We start from the raw sequence: 17805 nt of genomic DNA on the forward strand, positions 1-17805 counted from the left end.
TGGTAAGAGGGATAACAGGTTCTAACCTGGAACCCCATAGATCCAACAACAAATCCAACTGTTGAGTGTCCAAATATACTACAGACGATAAGCCAGGGCATGTTGTTTTGATAAACAAGGGGAGCAAGGCATAGCAATACTCTCTCGTAATTGCATTATAAACATCCCATCATACACGGCAATATCAGGGAAAGGAGGAAGAACTAAGTAATCTCCAAAAGCTTCACCAAACTCGCGTAACTAACTGCAGAAAATAGGCAGAAGGGGGCCAATCAGATGAATCCTCAGTAAAGGCAGCTCAAGTGAAAGAAGGAGCAGAAAACAGTGTATAAATTCTCCCCAGTACATTCAGGTTGATGATGAAAAGCCAACTCTGAACCCCCGGACCACATGAAGGACTCCAACTCATAACGAATCAGATCATGGACAGCCTCCACCCCACCCACCCACCCTGGAATACTACCAGACAACAAAGGAGGAATGGACATGTTCTGGTTAACCCCTGTGCCAGAAACCATTACACAAAAACTACAAAAGAAAACCAATGAAATATCGGCAATGGGGAAAAAAAAAACATCAGACTACTGTCAAAATGCTTCAAAAGAAAATGTGAACCACAAAACATAACTCCTAGCACTAGTGCTTTGTTGAGAAAAAAGTGATTATATTGTCAACATATAGTGCTTATATACAGTACCTGCATAGAGGGCATGTGAAAGCTGGTGTAAAGTTTTGCAAATTAGATACTGCCGAGGGCAGTCAAATGGGATATAAAGACTGGAGCAAGCAAACACAATGTTTAGATGGCAAAGATGAAGATCAAGAAATAGCTAGCTATAAGTGGCAGTGGAGGTGTGTATGATTTGGAATAATTGCTTAATAGCAAATGTATTAATATTATAATTTTTGGGGAAAGAAATTTCTTAGCAATTACAGCGAATGAGATACCATAGAAAATATAAGGTAGTTAACCAAATAATATAATAGAAACTTTCGACACCAACAAGTGTGTTGGATAACCAAAATAAGGCAACAAAGAAATTTGGGTCAATTAGAAATAACATTCCAAGCCTGTAATGTTAGATAACACAAACTAACAATTTGTTTTATCAGAAAAACTGATGCTATTAAATAAATAAGTCAACAGGATGTTTATGAAGTTTATGGCACAGCTGTCAAGTGTGGATGAAATATTGCATACCACATCCAAGAGAGGATTCAGAGATGATGCAGGTCGGAGGTCAAGTGGCCTGGATTTTTAAGCACACCAGAGATTACAAAGAAAGACATGCCAAATTCCAAGAAGACTAAAAAAACAAGAGCTTCAATAATATGTGTGAAACTATCAATGCATCACAGTATCATGCACAAAATAGTTAAGTCAATGCTCCAAATACCAAGAAAACTAAAGAACAACAAAAGCTTCAGTAACATGTGCAAAACTAGCAAGGCATTGTAGTACCATGCACAAAACAGTTAAGCCAAAGTTAGAATCTTATAGGAATTATTAAACAAATATCCGAATACTCAAGGAAAAAATCTCGATTTACGATATTTGAGTGTCTTTAATTAAAATATATGTTTCTGTGTTACTTAGTCTCCAAGTGATTTCTTCATTCTTTACGTAAACTTCCTAGAGTTGGTGGCTTGTAAGTTTTACCCATGACTGCATATAAAATATCCTTGTATAAAATAAATTTATTTACAATGAATAACAATGGCACCTGTTACAAATTGTTGCAGTGTGCCAGGATTTTAATTTTGGGTTAACCAACAACAGGTTCTAAGAATTAGGAAACAAAAGTTGAAAAAAGCTAACTTAAGATAGTATAAGTATAGAAATAAGCAAATAACGTAAACAAGTAGTAAAAGAGGTAGGTATGGCTACAGTTACTGGAGAAATTAAGAGAGGAGGGTGTCGCAGCAGCCCCATTAGATCCACTTGTGCTAATAGGACAGCGAGGTGCTATGCACTTCACAAGCACTATCCCATTATTTTACGGTAAAATTGATGAAAATGTCAAAAGTTTTAGTGATGCAGTTAATGAAATGGCTAAAATATCAGGTTTGACAAATGCACAAAAAGCAGATACCCTAAGATAAAGAACAGTACTATATCAGAGTTTGCAATAAGCTTAAAGATACTACTGACTTCTAGTTTTTTAGGTTGACACAATAATACAGAAAGTGAGAAAAACCAAATACCATACTAAATTAAATTCACAGTTTAACTCTGCAAATAGAAGAGTCAGTCAGAGTATTCAGTCACAAGTTACAGGAGCTAGGTAACAGATTATGAAGGGCATACAGACACTAAAGAATTAATGATACTTGATACTTTAAGATCAGACTATGAATGGGGTTTGATTAGTAGCATAATGAATTAAAAATTAAATGAAGCAAATACAGACACAACTCTGCTAGACTTAACTCAAGTAGCTACTAGAAAAAGAGCTATGCAAAATACAGATATACAGACCCCAACATTCCACTATAAATGCTGTGAATAACAGAAATGATAGAACAAGCTGGCAGAATAAGAAGCAAAATAATCCAAACGGCACAAAATGTTTCAATTGCTGTAAAATAGGCCATAAAACTAAAAAGTGTTTTAAGAAAAAGAACCAACAGATGGAAATCTTTAACTGTGGACTAAAAGGCCACAGGGCTTGGGACTGTAGACATTGACCCAAAACAAAAAATAAGCCTCAAAGGCTGGAACTTTTAAGAAAAAAGTTCATGAAAAGTACTGGAAAAACCAATATATTCCTGAGAAGTAAAAAATGTAATTCCACTTGGAATTACAAAGGAAAATTAGAGGTAGTTCCAGCATTATGAAATAAAAAGTTTAGTATTAATAGTGTTAATAAAGTTATGCCAGTAGTTACTGTAAAATAAAAAGTGTAGAATGTGCATTCAATCTTCTCTGCAAAGTGCAGAATTAATAAAACAAATCTAATATTTTTAAATAATGCATGGAAGGAAATTTCCAAAAGTTCTTTAAGTTCCATAACAGAGCATCCTGTTAAAATGCTAGGCAATTATAGTGTTCAAAGAGAAATAGGAAACTTAGAACTTGAAAACTCATTTTATATCAAATTGACTGAGTCCATATAGTCAGGGTAGAGAAAATAACATATAAAATATAAAGTCTAACTAGAAAAAAATATTTGATATTTACTTAGGAGGTTTTAGAGGTTACATAAATGAAATTTGAAAATTTTCAGATGAAGAAGAGTATTTTTAATCTTAGCATGATAATCACTTTGCATCGAGAGCAGTCAACACACTGACTCCATATATATTCACACGCAATAGTGAATTAAAAAAATCTGACTTGTAATGTTTACTGAAAGCTTGCCAAATTTCATGAAGATACACATACCACATTAAAAGTTATAGCATGAGAACTCTGATGGTTACTTTGGGAGTAAAAGGTCAGGTCCATCAACACTGTATGGAAATAGTTAAATAAAGTCATGGATTATAACCAAGAATTTGAAAATATGCCCAAAAGACATTTTTGAATTCTTAGCTTATATCTCACTAACAAGTAGATGACTATTCAAATTATAGCTCAATCATTAAGTACATATATATATATATATATATATATACATCAAACTGTAACAAATTTTAACTGAGTTTACAATCATCCAAGCAATGCAAAACCATGATGAAATTTAGTTGAATGGACAGCAACTGTCTGTTGTACAAACATAAGTGTAGAAGACGATGTTTTGAAAGTCTGCTGCCTTTCGTCTTCATGAATACACTACCTAAACAATCTATCAAAGAATGCCAAACCACTCCTAACATGAACACAAAATGCAGAGAAGCTCTTCAAAACATATTCTTTGTTTCATGTTTTGACTGTGTAGTGTTAAATAGCTTGAAACTGCTTATACTGAATTATAACAATTTAAAACTCCTGTGTTTATGAGTAAACCAGTTCCAGGTGTGTATTCACCCTTTCAACCTGACAATGAAGTACAGGTGGGAGACAGAAGCCATGACAATGTTCTCAATATTTCATACAATAACATATTTGTCAAATTTTTTTTATTTATGCTATTTCAGCTACACTAAATGTACTTTGTAAATATACACTGTAAATAGAAAAATCTAGTTTTAACAAGTATTTCAGAAAATCTGATCCAAATATTTTTAATGGAGTCTTCAGTGGAAATTGTACTGTGTGGTAATGCAGAGGCAAGACTATACATAACAAGTGGTGGTGATATGGAGTATTATAATGCAGAAGTTAGATAAACTTTCAAAAGTGCTTGAACATTAATAACAAAATTTGTCATTCTATGATAAACACTCTATTCTATTTCTTACGTAATACTGCCAAAAGACAAATGCGACAGTGTACCTTTCTCTTAGACTGAGACTGTATAACTCTGTCACTTCTTGGAGAAAAGTCACGTGCTTCAGTCCTGAAAAATAAAAATGTAAGAAGATTTCTAATATACAAAGTGAACAAAAGCATCATACAATAAGAAATTATTTTTTATCAACAATGATGCAACATTCTCTTCATCAAAAAGACACATACACATATATGATGTCTGCAGATAAGCTTAGTTTCGGGTTCTTTTCTTGCAACTCACTGAAAAATTTGTATGCACTTTCTGAAAATAGTCACACTTGTTTCTAAGTTTTCTTGAGTTTCAAATTTCAATACACATTACTACAAACTAAAGAGCCGCAGACAGAAACACAATTTGGCAACTGGCATGTAAACTTGTATCGTTGCTTGTCTACAAATACAAATATCATAAGGTTTAAAAGCCCAACAGGCTAAGGCTGGAGACATGCATTTCTGTCTTCCATCTTGACCAACAACATGCAAGATGTAAATGATTACATTAGTTTTACTAACCACAGATGAAGCAAAACATCAAGTTTAGTTTAACTTTCCTGTAATCTTAAAATGCAAAAAATCATGAATATAATTATTTTCATACTAAATGTGTTAAATCAGTAAGTATCACGTACTGGTCACAGAAATCATAAAAATAAATACATGTGCACTTATATCCATCTACTTCAAAACCCACTTTGACACTTTAGATGCATGAAAACAACCAAAAAGTTTAACTGCTGCTGCTCAAATATGTATGTATATAATGTCATAATCCCTTTACAGCATTCTAGAATATTTTATAGTTTTCATGCAGAAGCCTGCAAATCATGCTTAGTACTTAAGCTTCAGGTGCGAGTCTGCCCTGTAACACCTTTTGGAACAATTCACATTAGGATATAAAGTAAATGAAGACGTCTTCATTCTTGTAATGTAATTAGAAATTCAATGATACACTGTAAATATACAAAATGCAGAAAAATAAAAATATCTCTACATCCTGATACAAAACATGGGAGTTTATCATTTTGCATAGGAGCCATGTAAATCGAATCTCTAGTTTTCATAATTAAATCTCTGCAGGATGATAGCAAAAGCACCAACAAAAAGGATGTCATCATGTGTGACATATATTACAATCAAGTTTGAGAACTTTCTTGTTTTCAAGCAAAGCTAGGCAATTAACTGATAAACCAAATTACCTACAAGCACAGACTAAACTGATACATATCAGGTAAAATAATTAATCAAAATTACAGTTAAATCTATTACCATTAGAAAAATAATCAATTCATGGAAGGTTAACATTTTCTTTAAATCGAAAATGTATTTCCAATAATACTTGCTTTCTCTCACACTTACAGCTATTACTTGACTGCAAGGGTTTCTTCCTTTGCCCATCTAAGCACTGGTCTGATTTCTTCTCACTTTCTCCAGTCTTTTATACCTCACTCAATTGCCATTGTCGATATTTATCTCATGACACTCCACCTATGTCAATGTCCTATCTATCCTGTTACTGTATATATGCACCTTATTCAGATAATTTTATCACTTTCTCAAGACTGAATCAATTTCAGTCTCTAACACTGGCTTTTAGTAAGGAGAAAGGGCAGGAGGTAAGTATCATTGGAAATACATTTTCGGTTTAAGCAATTATTAACTTCCAAAACATACTTACCTCCTCTCACATTTATAGCTAGAATCCCACATTGATAAGGTGGAGGGGCCAGTGAGGGCATTATCCATACAGAAAGCATCTGCATAGCAGACTGGCACCCTAGTGGGAGAAATGCACTACATTCAGAACAGGTAAGCTATTCACCTGGAACTTAATTCCTGTATTGTGGGTGGAATTTTACATCATTTATCAACACTATAGGCCAGGCCCCAACCAGATAGCTGAAGTTCCATTACTCGGGGTTGGAATTAAATGGCCCTGGTCCCTATATCCCACATAGGTGGCTTGGGCAACTGGACCACAAACTCTATATATATACTTATGAGTAGATTCCAACCTGTAGCCATAGAGTGATGCTTTCTGAGCCACAGGAATCACGACAGGAAAGTAAGCAACACTGAAGTGGACAAACCTTCTCCTCAACCTGAAGAACTCCGAAAGTCAACACCCCAGGCTTGGAATGATGGAATCACGTATGCCTTATTCAACTTATGGAAACAGAACTCATCCACTCTGGAATTATGAACACTCATTTTCACTACCCAACTATGTGGGCAAGGTAAATTCCACTTGCACCTGGAATTATGGAGAGAACATGGAACAACTGTGCTCAACCAAGGACCCAGGATGGGACTACTCTGCATTCAGAATTACAAGGAGACAGGGAACCCTCTTCCATGAACAATGTACTAAACCAATATTGATCAAAAAGAAGGACTACACTTTACTCAACTAGATAGCTGAGCATCAAATCTGAATCGGTATTACGGGTAGGCTCCTGCATAGGCTGATGCCACTCCTACCGACAACCGAGAAAAAACATCCAGGGACACCTGGGTATGAGAGCCCCCAACTTTGCCCTCTTCTCCAAGAGTGGAGGAATTCACTCTAACACTCTGGAAACCAGGCATGTTAAAGACTCCCCAGCTCCACTAGCAGGATCTGTGGGGTAATGCATGTCAGGGAGTCCTGAGAAACAGTGCTCTGGAAACAGTGCAATAGGTGAACTAAGTTCCCTAAATTTCTAAAAGCAAACTGACCCCAATTTATTCAATCTAACGACTGGCAGTCCAACACAGTACAGTAATACCACCTGGTCAGCCTCTATGGTCTTATGAAACACCTCATTTCTACAGAGCCTATTGCAACCTATATAAAGTATCCCAAATTAGTGGCTGCTTGTGTAAAATTTGTTTAGGTGGGATCCTGTGAAAATGAGCAAATGGACTCTGAAAGGTAGCAATGAAAATACTCACCCCTCTGTATAATCCATCAGAAAGGGTTAAGATAGCTACAGGGGGTAGGCAAAAACCCTCAGATGAAGATACTGCCAGATCCTACAAATAAAGTGAGATAAAAGTATTGGGGAAGGTCCACATATCAGTCCACACAATGTCCTTTAGTGAGAAGTTCAACCAGGCCACTAAGAACACAGAAATGTGACAAATCTAATTACACATGATTCGCAGAAGATTCCTTGCCTTCAAGGAGAGCCCAGAATAAATAAAAAGTTGTTGTCTAACATCTCTAAAGACATTAGTGCATATAACAAAACCTTCAAGACTCTCACTGAACATGACTACAATCAAAATCTGATCAGACATAAAAGTGTGAAACAGTAATCAGATGAATCGGTGAAAATGATTTATCCCTTTCTCTGTCTGACAGTGTCTTGGGTAAGAAAAACTGGTATGAGGATGAAGAGAGAATGAGAAAGCAGTCTATGGACAAACAGTGCAAATCACTCCAACTAGCAATGCTTGTAGGTCAGCAGCCACAAAAAATAAACCTTCAGATAAAGGGGATACATGGCATATAAGAATCAGATCACAAACAGGTGTTAAGAAAGAGCATGTAATGTAACCTCAATATACCTGTTAGGTAACTAGAATGGTCATTTGGTACCAAGGACCCAAAGCAATTTGAGGAATTCAGAGTACTAGAGACTCAAATATTTAGTCACGAGAATTTAATGGCGGTCGATAAGGCCACCTTAAACAGAGTGATTGTGGAAGATACAAAAATCCCTGCAAAAAAGCCAGGTCAAAAAATGAGTTATGGTTGGCACTTCTGATCAAAATGGGCTAAACCTCCTCTCAATACACCATTGCTGATATGCATGTCATTTCCGTTGATAAATGTTCATCTCGGGACAAAGTAAAAACTGAGACAGATACATGGCAACCTTAGAAATTACACCCCGATGCCATGTGAAAGACTGCATAACCTCTATGCCTGAAGCTTGAGCTTCTGGATAGCTAGGTGTACCAGGTCAGATTACGGCTGCTTCCACATAGATGGCCTAAGAAGAAGTAGCAGAGGTGGACACTCCAGAAGGTACTGAAGATGCAGAAACCAGGGTGTAGCTGCCAATCTAGTGCTACCAATAGGACCCGACAATAAGTTTGAACAAATCATATTTGGTACCCTGGTTAACATACAAATTGGAGCGAAGACCTCGAGATGTAATCCTGTCCTGTCCTAATGAAATGCATCCATTGCCAAAGCCTGAAAGTGAGGTATTAGAGACCAAATTGCCAGTAGTTGGGTGATCCAATGAGAGGCCAACCCACCAATCAGAGTTGCAAAACGAGAACCAATCCAACAGAACCTTGCAATGCAGCATCTATTCTGTCAGGAAAATATGTTTGGATTGTGACAACTGACCTGCTACTACAGGCATCACCTGTAGAACATGGCAAGCTAGTAGGGTGATATGATAGGAATGATCCCAAGAAATGAGGTCCATGATTCAAAAATAAGAAGCCTTGGACCAAGTGCCTCCTCGATGAGAAACACAAGACATCACCATGGAATTGTCAGAGTGAAGCCTGATGATTTTCCCCTTAACCCTATTGCCACAGGTATCCTTTACTGCACAAGACACAAGATTTTAGTGTCTTAGATTCAAAATTATATTAAACTACTTTTTGTTTGTTATACCAATTAAAATAGCATTAAACCTTAGCTAATAATCCATATTTTAATAGTATACCAGTTTTAAGTTCTTAATTCTACATAGCAATATAAAAAAAAATCCTGAATTTACACTAGTGTGACCCACGTAACACATTTTCTCTTAGAATGTCACCATTCCAATTTAATCCACCACCCCTCGAAAAAGTATGAAATTAAACATAAATTACTCTATAAGATCATTATTGCTCAGACAAACCATAATTTTTATAGTCTTCAATTTTGTTTGGTTACAGAGCTATCAAACAGAAAATGAGACCCCTCTTGCCACACCCACCTGTCAAATCTTCTCTCCTATGTGTAATTATATACTACCTATAACCAAAAGAAAGTCAAGGTTTTCATCTACCCACCTGTCACATTTTATTGATAGCTCTCTCTTATGTGTAATTATATACTACCTATAACTAAAAAAAAGTTAAGGTTCTCATCTATCAAGTGACGTATTGTATAATGTTATGTTCTGAACAGTTAGATGTCAATTTCACTCAGAGTACCGAGACTGATTCCGTGGGAAAGTTAACAACTACTTTGGATGAATTTGTAACGGCTCTTGTCACATAGTTAGAAAGCCAGAAAATTTTTGAGATGTAAGGGAATTTGTCTACTTTTTTGAATGTCTATATTCTTTGGTGCATTATTTAATTAAATAAAAATTATTAAGTGGATTACTATCTATAATATAAAAAATTGGGGTTAACTCTCTTTGAAAACTGACAGGAAGAAAAGAAAAAGATTGGTTAAGTATTTTATTTCTTGTTTTTCATGTTTATTATTTATGTCTAATTATAAAAGTAACTAAATTGTAAAAATAGGGATCCTTTTAGGTTAGTTAAAATTAGATTAGGTAAAATAAATAATAATATTATAATAAAAATGTTTCATGAGGCACACATGCGATCAGCTCGTGGGTAATGTAATTCGTTAGCATAACGCGAGCTGAATGTTCCCCGAGTGACTTACAACTTATAATGGTGCAGATAGTACTTAGACACGATTCAAAGGGCAATAAAACAATAAAATTTAATTATAAATAAATGTATACTGTTACGAACTTAGAGCTACTTAGGATAAACAAATGTAATTTCATGTTACAATTTGAAATCATTCTAGAAAGAAAAAAAAGAGTAATTTAGGTTTGTTTAAATTTTTTTGGTGGTTACAAGGTCGGTTGAATTGACCAATCCCATTTTGAGATAGGGTAGAGAAAATAACAGATAAAGTTTTACTGAAAAAAAATGCTTGAAATGCATTTAGGAGGTTTTAGGGATTACACAAAGGAAATTTGAGACGAGGAAAAGTATTTTTAATTATAGCATGAAAATTTACATTGCACATGGACTATTCAAAACAAATAATCAATATATTTATGGTCAAATCTTTATTTTATTTTATTAAAAATACTTCGGGCTTGCTATTCCATAGCATTGAGCCACATGGGAGTCAGCTGAGCCAGACTGAGAGACGAGATGAAAAAAAAAACACCAGACTGATGACATATTCAATTGGAGAAAGAATAGATGTCTCAACCCTGAGAATGAAGACTACCTTGGTTCTTTCTGAAAGTAGAATCAGGATGTAATGTTCTGACAATTGATAAGATGTTGCCAGCACTAACCAGTCGTCTTTGGAATGGTGTGTGCACAGTACGATGGAATAGAGATGATGAGAAAATAACTCCTCCAATAAGGCATAACCCATGTGAAGCCGATGAGAGTTCAAAGGTAAAATCCTGGAACTGTAGTACCCGACCCTTGTGCGCAAAAAATGTCTATATTCGTGGGACACCACCACTATGGCAATGTGCAGATAGGAGCTGACTACAATGAACTTGGACATCCACAATCCTAGTAAAAAATGTGAACTCAAATTGAAGAATAACTTGTGAAAATTGGAGAATCTAGACATTGACATAGATGAGAAAGATCAATGACTGGACTTCAATCACCAGTCTTCTGAGGCCAAACAACCAACAGGGAAATAGGAATCATCAAAAAGGTACAGAAACAATTTGAATCAAAACGCAAAGATTGTATTTTCAAGCCTACAACTAAGGACTCTAAAAAAAGTAAAACTAGGCTGGAAATTGTCTCTACGTCATTTTCTCAAGCTACAAATCCCTATTTTGATTCCATGTATATAGTCAAAATATGGATTTGTAGCTGGAGAAAATAATGTGTAGACACTATTTCCAGCCTAGTTTGCTTACTTTTATTTTTCAGAGTCCCTAATAGTAGGCTTGAAAATATAGTCTTTGTATTTTGATTCAACTCTTTTCTGTACTTTTATAATGATCCCTTCCCCCCTTTTTAAATTATCAATTTTTAATTATCTTGTTTCTTAAGTATTTTATGTCATATGTGCATATGCATTCAGTTGAATGTTACATGTTTTTCAACAATTCACTGCCGTGCAGTGGCTTTTTTTCCAGCCAGCCATTATTTACAGAGCCATGTAGGTTTGTGCCTGAGGTTTCGTGTAAATATGCTTTTAACAAGCATCAAGTACAAAGGCAGCTTTTCACAACAACATTGCATATATTATGTATTTATAGCCATGTAAATCAACTTTCAATGCAAAAATAATCAACTTTTTAAATAGGTCATGGATGTTTGCAACATTTCATATAATATATCTGTCTGGGTTTTGGTGCAAAATTATTCAACTGAAACAAAAATATTAATAATAATATACTAAAATACACATTCACAATTTCAGCAAAGTATGAAAATCAGTAGAATAAGTCACCACTCACAAGATTAAAGAAATCTACTATGGTAGTTGTGTACTGTTATAAAAGTCACTGAAATAGTCACAAAAAACCAGGTAAAGACAAAGTACTGCAGCAAACTCAAAAAACAATGAAGAACGGTGAACTTGAGAAATGATGAATCCTCAATGTGGAGGTTTCCAATTAATACACTATTATAAGTTAAACAAATTATTTTCCAATTAATGTGCATTAGTAAAACACTGGATTTTTTCAATGGCAGAAAGTAAAGGACTTAGAGAAATTCTTTAGGGTGAAAAAATGAAGGCTCTTGAATTTATTTTAAAACTACCCTATGTCATACTAAATACTGCATTCATTACTATTGTCCAAGTTTCAGTAAAACATTCATAGCTGTTTTTTATGTAGTGGCTTGTAAAACTATAATCAATACTAATATGGCTGGAGACACTGTTACAGATATACACACATTGTTTACTCTTGTAAAACGAAGTTGTTCTGAGTAGTATAAAATGGAGCATTTCTGACTAGTATAATGGTGCTTAAATGGCTTCTACATTTCTGCATTTGAATGGCTTTGAAGAGCTCATGTTGGTAGTGATAAAGAAATTAGAAAATCTTAGAGGGTGGAAATTTCAACTTTCAAGAATCAACTTAAAAATAGCCCTACAACCTTCGCAAGAGTTTGTTTGGTAGCCATGCATAAATTTTGCCATAGTATAAATATTTGTTTTTGCTGTAGGCTTTAGTGCTTGAATGGCTTTGAAGAGAAACTAATAAAACTAATGAAAAACTAATAAAATCTCTCCTTCTCTTTCAAGAATAAACACAAGTATAGTCCTATGACCTGCACTTGAGTTTTTTTAAGTAAATTTGCCCAGGTTTGAATAAAATATTCCTAGCTATTGTTTCTGTAGGCTTTTATGCATGTTATTCAGTTCTTTATTCAAAAGTGAATCACTGTTGCCTGTTTTAGTGCTGTGATATAATTAAAGTCTTTGCATCTCCAAATAAGTATTCAAACTTACTCTTCAATTTTTGACTTGTTTTGTGCAATTATAAGTTGCACAAATTATTTTCAAATTAATGCACATTAGTAAAACACAGGATTTTTTTAATCGCAGAAATGTGACTTGTTTTGTGCATGTTCCTGTACTTGGCATACAAGTTATCTTACAAACACAGTGGTCACACTAGCTTTTAAGATATCAGATTTGTTAAACACATGCCTTCTAAAAAATTTGTGTTTTCAACTGTAACACCTACTTTTTTACATATTGCATCAAAATAGTTATTTTTTAATGTAATATTATTTCAGATGTTGTTAGCATGCAAACAGTCATTCATCACATACAATACCTACTGCCTAACACTATGCATGTATGCAGCAGTATATAAAATACTGGATATCTCTAAGGCTGTAAATATTTTTGAAGATTTAGAAGCAATGATTTATTCATTTATCAGACATTAGTTGCAATAATACTAAGTACACTTTTTCTGATATCTTTTTCAAGACAATTCATTATTGTTTTACATGTTTGTGAGTTTATGACAATGTGGAGTCTTAAGAGTTGTATCTATAACTTTGCAGTCACTAAAATACTTTGTAATCAACTAAATGAAACATTAACTCATTTACAAGACAAATATGTACTTAGCTAAAGTAAAAATCTGGTATTTATGATGTATTTCAAGAAGTCTAAAGTTTAAGTCAACTTAAAAATTTGAATTAGGTAATTTATTTCATGAAATAAACCTTTTGATAATTAGAACTCACATGGTTTTAAAACCATTAGTGAATGGATAAGAATAGAAATAACGTTTCCATGGCTGAAAAAGTAAGCATGTTTTGCAATGTTTTTTTTTTCCCATTACTTGTAGATTGCAAGTCAAACACCCTAACCATTAGCCAACGCCAGGCCAGAACTAGAACGTCTGTTCAGATAATGTGTTACTGTGTTAACAACACTGTTTAACATCTTTATGTTAGCTGCAGTGATGTTTTATTTGATGATAATTCTATGTTGATCATAGCTGTTCTCATGTTGTTACATCACTTGCAGCACACATCTTGGAACAATATATCATAAATAATAACTGTAAAACTAAAAGTGAAACAGATTTTAAAGTACAACTTCTAAAATCTATTGTTTATAACTAATATTGACCTCAAATTTCCACATAAGAGTATTTATATGTCCAAAAACAAATAATATAATAACACATATTTTTGTTTACAACTCATTTTGATTGTTTTATTACTGAAAGCAATGACTTCTATATATAACTATGTTGAAGACCTCCATTACCCCTCCATCTAGGTAATCCTCACTTATTGTACTCTAATTGGTACTATAGTTGTACCATTATTTCATTTAAACAAACTCCTATACATTCATTTGCTCATGGGTCATTAGCAGATAAAATGGGAAGGGATTCATAATGGTTTTATTGACAACAATTTATTACTTTCTCAGAATGCCTATAGACTAAACAGTAGGCAGGAACTGGACAATTCTCCTCTTTGAGCTATGAACTAATTCCAACAGGCAAAGTGGATGCATTGTTTGTTTTCATTGTAGGAAACTGTTGGTTTTGGGGCAATACATTGTACTTGTTCATCAGCAGCATCTGTTGTGAACTACATAATTAAAGATACAAGTTCAACCATTTACTCTAGAACTATTGTACTTATAGTATACCGTTATAACTTATAACTTGAAGTTGAACAAGTTATACAAACTGTACACCTAACACTAACAGCATTACATTGCTACACTGTAGTGTAGGTGTCAATAACTAAAATAAAGTTACAGTTCCTGATACTTTAGTTTAATATATCAATCGTAACTGATAATGATACTATTTAAGTCATTTAGACAGTACTGCTAATACTGCTAGTATTACAGTGTTAGTTACTGTTAGTAATACTACTAGTACTATCAGTATTGCTAGTGTTAGTTTAGTGGAGTGACAGCTACACTATTTAGTCTATGATGTGAAGATCCAAAGGCAGAAAGGAAAGTTAAGCTACATTAATAACTCACCGCAGTAAATTAAATTAGTATCAAAAATTGTTTTGTTTTCAGGCATACACTGAGAAATTCCAACATAAAATAATTTTTTTGGAACTTACCAACGAGGCATCCTTTATCATACGAATTAACGATAAAATACAGACCTGCTAGCTCCCTCTGAAAAGTTGATTAAACGCAACCTTCGTTAAATATAAAAAAATAAACAAATAAAAGAGAATGCTTGAAACGATAATAATAGGATGCATTATACTAGTTTTAATATTAGTCGTAGTAAATATTGTAGATTGTAGGAAAATATTAATCCTAAATTCTATTATGATTTACTAAAACATTTTGGGATATAGAAAGTGGAAACTACTATCAAATGAGCAAAAATTACTGATGATGTACAATATACAATGCTACTAGTCAGAAAACTTGTTTGTTTGTAGTTAAGCATAAAGCTACAGAAAGGGCTATTTGCGCTTTGCCCACCACGGGTATTGAAATCCGATTTCTAGGATTGTAAGTCCGCTATTCCACTGGGGGCATTTAATATAGTAAAGAATGCACTCGAATATATATCTTTTATACTTATTTCCAAATATAGAAATATTTTTGGTTTAATTTTTTTTTTTTAAGTATTGAGATACTAAAATTTATGAAAAGTAATATTTTATGGCATAAAGACATATTATGCGTTTTGTAACATTTTACTTTGATGTATAATGTTTTATTTTCTAATTTATTCTAATTTATGCAATTTTCGCATAACACGTGGTAAAAAAAAGTCGTTATGTTGACTTCGTTCCACTTGCCTTTGTTTCTTTTGTTATTCTCTGGAAATTATAATTGTTCTACCAATGGAGACAATACTGTAGTATTCCATTTCACTTTGTGCAAGAACGTCAACAGTCAAAGTACTCCAATGGTAAATCAAGTCATATCTCAAGATTATGCCTCCCTAAGTTAAAAGAAAATGATCTGTCACGTGAGTAATACTATTCGCTATGAGTAAATCTGGCATTTCCCATTAGGTGAGAAATGTTATATTTAAATATTTATACAGGTGATCTGAACTGAGTTGGGTGACGGGAATGCATCATGAGAGAAGAAAGCCAGTTGATGAATTCATGAATCCAGTGAAATGGAACTGTCCAGTGTCCAGAAAGAAAGTGTACTCACTGTGTTTTTGCCTATGAATAAATTAATATTTATTTAATTTTATGTTACACATCATCTCTGGTCTATTTACCTATTCATTTAAAATCAGTTAATTTAATTTAATTCAGCATTACTACCTAATACTCTATGAGAAAATCAGTTTCACCCATTAATACCACGGAGTAAGTAAAAAGTAGAAATGTCAAAGTCGCAACAAAGATATTATTATAAAGTTTTATGCTTTTACTAATATGCGTATTGCTCTTACTGAAACTATTGTGTAATATGAGTTTAAAATAATGCATCTGACTTGAAGAATGGCATTTTCTGCAAGAAAAAGTTCTCACAACGAAGATAGACAGTTTGCTGTTGAAGAGCGATGGTTGTACAAAAGAGATGATGAGTCTAGGAGAAATCCTTTACTGGACATGGGACTCTTACTGAAGATGAGAATGTCCATAATATTGATCTATATGCAGCTACAGACTCAAAATGATCAGCCAATATCTGATGTACCCAAAACAGCAAATCTAATGTTACTCCTGAGGATCGATCTCAACATGAAGGAAGCACTGATGACTGAGGGTTGGTAAGACGGATTAGTACTTAGTGAGTGCAAGACTGGATAGGTCAGTCTCAACAGAACTCCCAAGCCATCATCAACCAGAATAACAACCCCAGTCCCAGTGAAGACCAGTTAAGAAGGGCTGGTTGTGGCATTGAAAGATGAGGACTGCCAGTCAGTGTTGTTTTTCCAACAGACGAGACAGCGGGAACTAACCACAAAAAAAAGACCACAAGCTATGGAGCCATCAGAAGACTTTGAGCTGGGAGATATCATGACAGGATAACCATTGATCATGAAGAAACCTGGAGTCATGTAGAACTTCAGGATATACTATTAAAAGCAATTCATTATTTTATCAACATGGACCATGAAATTATTATAGTCATCTGATAGTCATGGTCACTGAGTACACTCACTACCTCATACCCAGACACTGGTGGCATTTTAATCAAGTATTTGGCCAAAAACCCACAAAGGAAAGCCTTTCCCCAACATTATAAGTCCATCTGAATGATTCCAAGTAGATTTTTTTTTCAATGCTAATAAGTGTGGCAAAAGAAAGATATAGACTATTTTCTGAATTGTTTCAGGTAGATAAGTGGTCTAAGGGTGAACATTTGGATGAGATGTAACCTAAAGACTGGGAAATAATCATGGCTGAGCTGTGCTGACTAATTGACCCAGTAGAAAATCAAGAGATCCATCATCAGCTGAGTTTAGAGTTCAGTAGGCTGGCCACTTATTCAGATGATCTATGCTATTTGCATGGTAAAACTTACATTTTGATGGCTTCATAGAAGGATTTTCTGGCACGATGATGAGAGATTACCCAAACATTGGCACTTTTCATTATGACCAGGTTCAAAGTGGTAACTTTGATCCAGCTGCTTGAAAGAAAGAAATCTACAGCTGTATCTGCTGTGGCTACACCTACAATGGACCATCCTGCCTGGATATCTTCAGCATGCCAAAATGAGCCATGCTGAGGGCTAAACAGCCACTCACACATATATCATGGTGCTGGGATTTAACCAAACTGTTTCCAGTGAATTAACAGTGCTATCCTGGTCCACACATGGTTTACAGGCTGCAGCCTATACTGTTAATGGCTCCACTTTACCATAACCATGAATGACAGGAGCAAAGCACTTCCTCACTTGTAGTATGTAAGGTCAGTGACAAGTAAATTGCCAATATTTTGTCAAGCAGCAAAGCGTGTAAGGCTATTTATTCCAACCAATGGATCAGCAGGTGCTGCAAAGCCATCATTGGTCATGCTTTGCCAAAAAGCAAAGT

General features: G+C 34.4%; 1 protein-coding gene across 1 annotated transcript in view; it reads right to left on the bottom strand.

Annotated features, from left to right (window-relative positions):
• Window positions 1-14943, bottom strand: part of LOC106462326 (pre-mRNA-splicing factor CWC22 homolog) — a gene marked incomplete at its 3' end in the record, with an annotated part of 71349 nt that extends 56406 nt beyond the window's left edge. The window contains exons 1-2 of the mRNA XM_022389550.1: window positions 14897-14943; window positions 4379-4442 (exon numbers count right to left, since the gene is read on the bottom strand). Of these exons, the coding sequence (XP_022245258.1) occupies window positions 4379-4442; window positions 14897-14907 (75 nt within the window). The remainder of the gene's footprint in view (window positions 1-4378; window positions 4443-14896) is intronic.
• Between the last annotated feature and the right edge of the window lie 2862 nt (window positions 14944-17805).

Source organism: Limulus polyphemus, unplaced genomic scaffold (assembly GCF_000517525.1).
Source record: "Limulus polyphemus unplaced genomic scaffold, Limulus_polyphemus-2.1.2 Scaffold1143, whole genome shotgun sequence".
Taxonomy (NCBI): domain Eukaryota; kingdom Metazoa; phylum Arthropoda; class Merostomata; order Xiphosura; family Limulidae; genus Limulus; species Limulus polyphemus.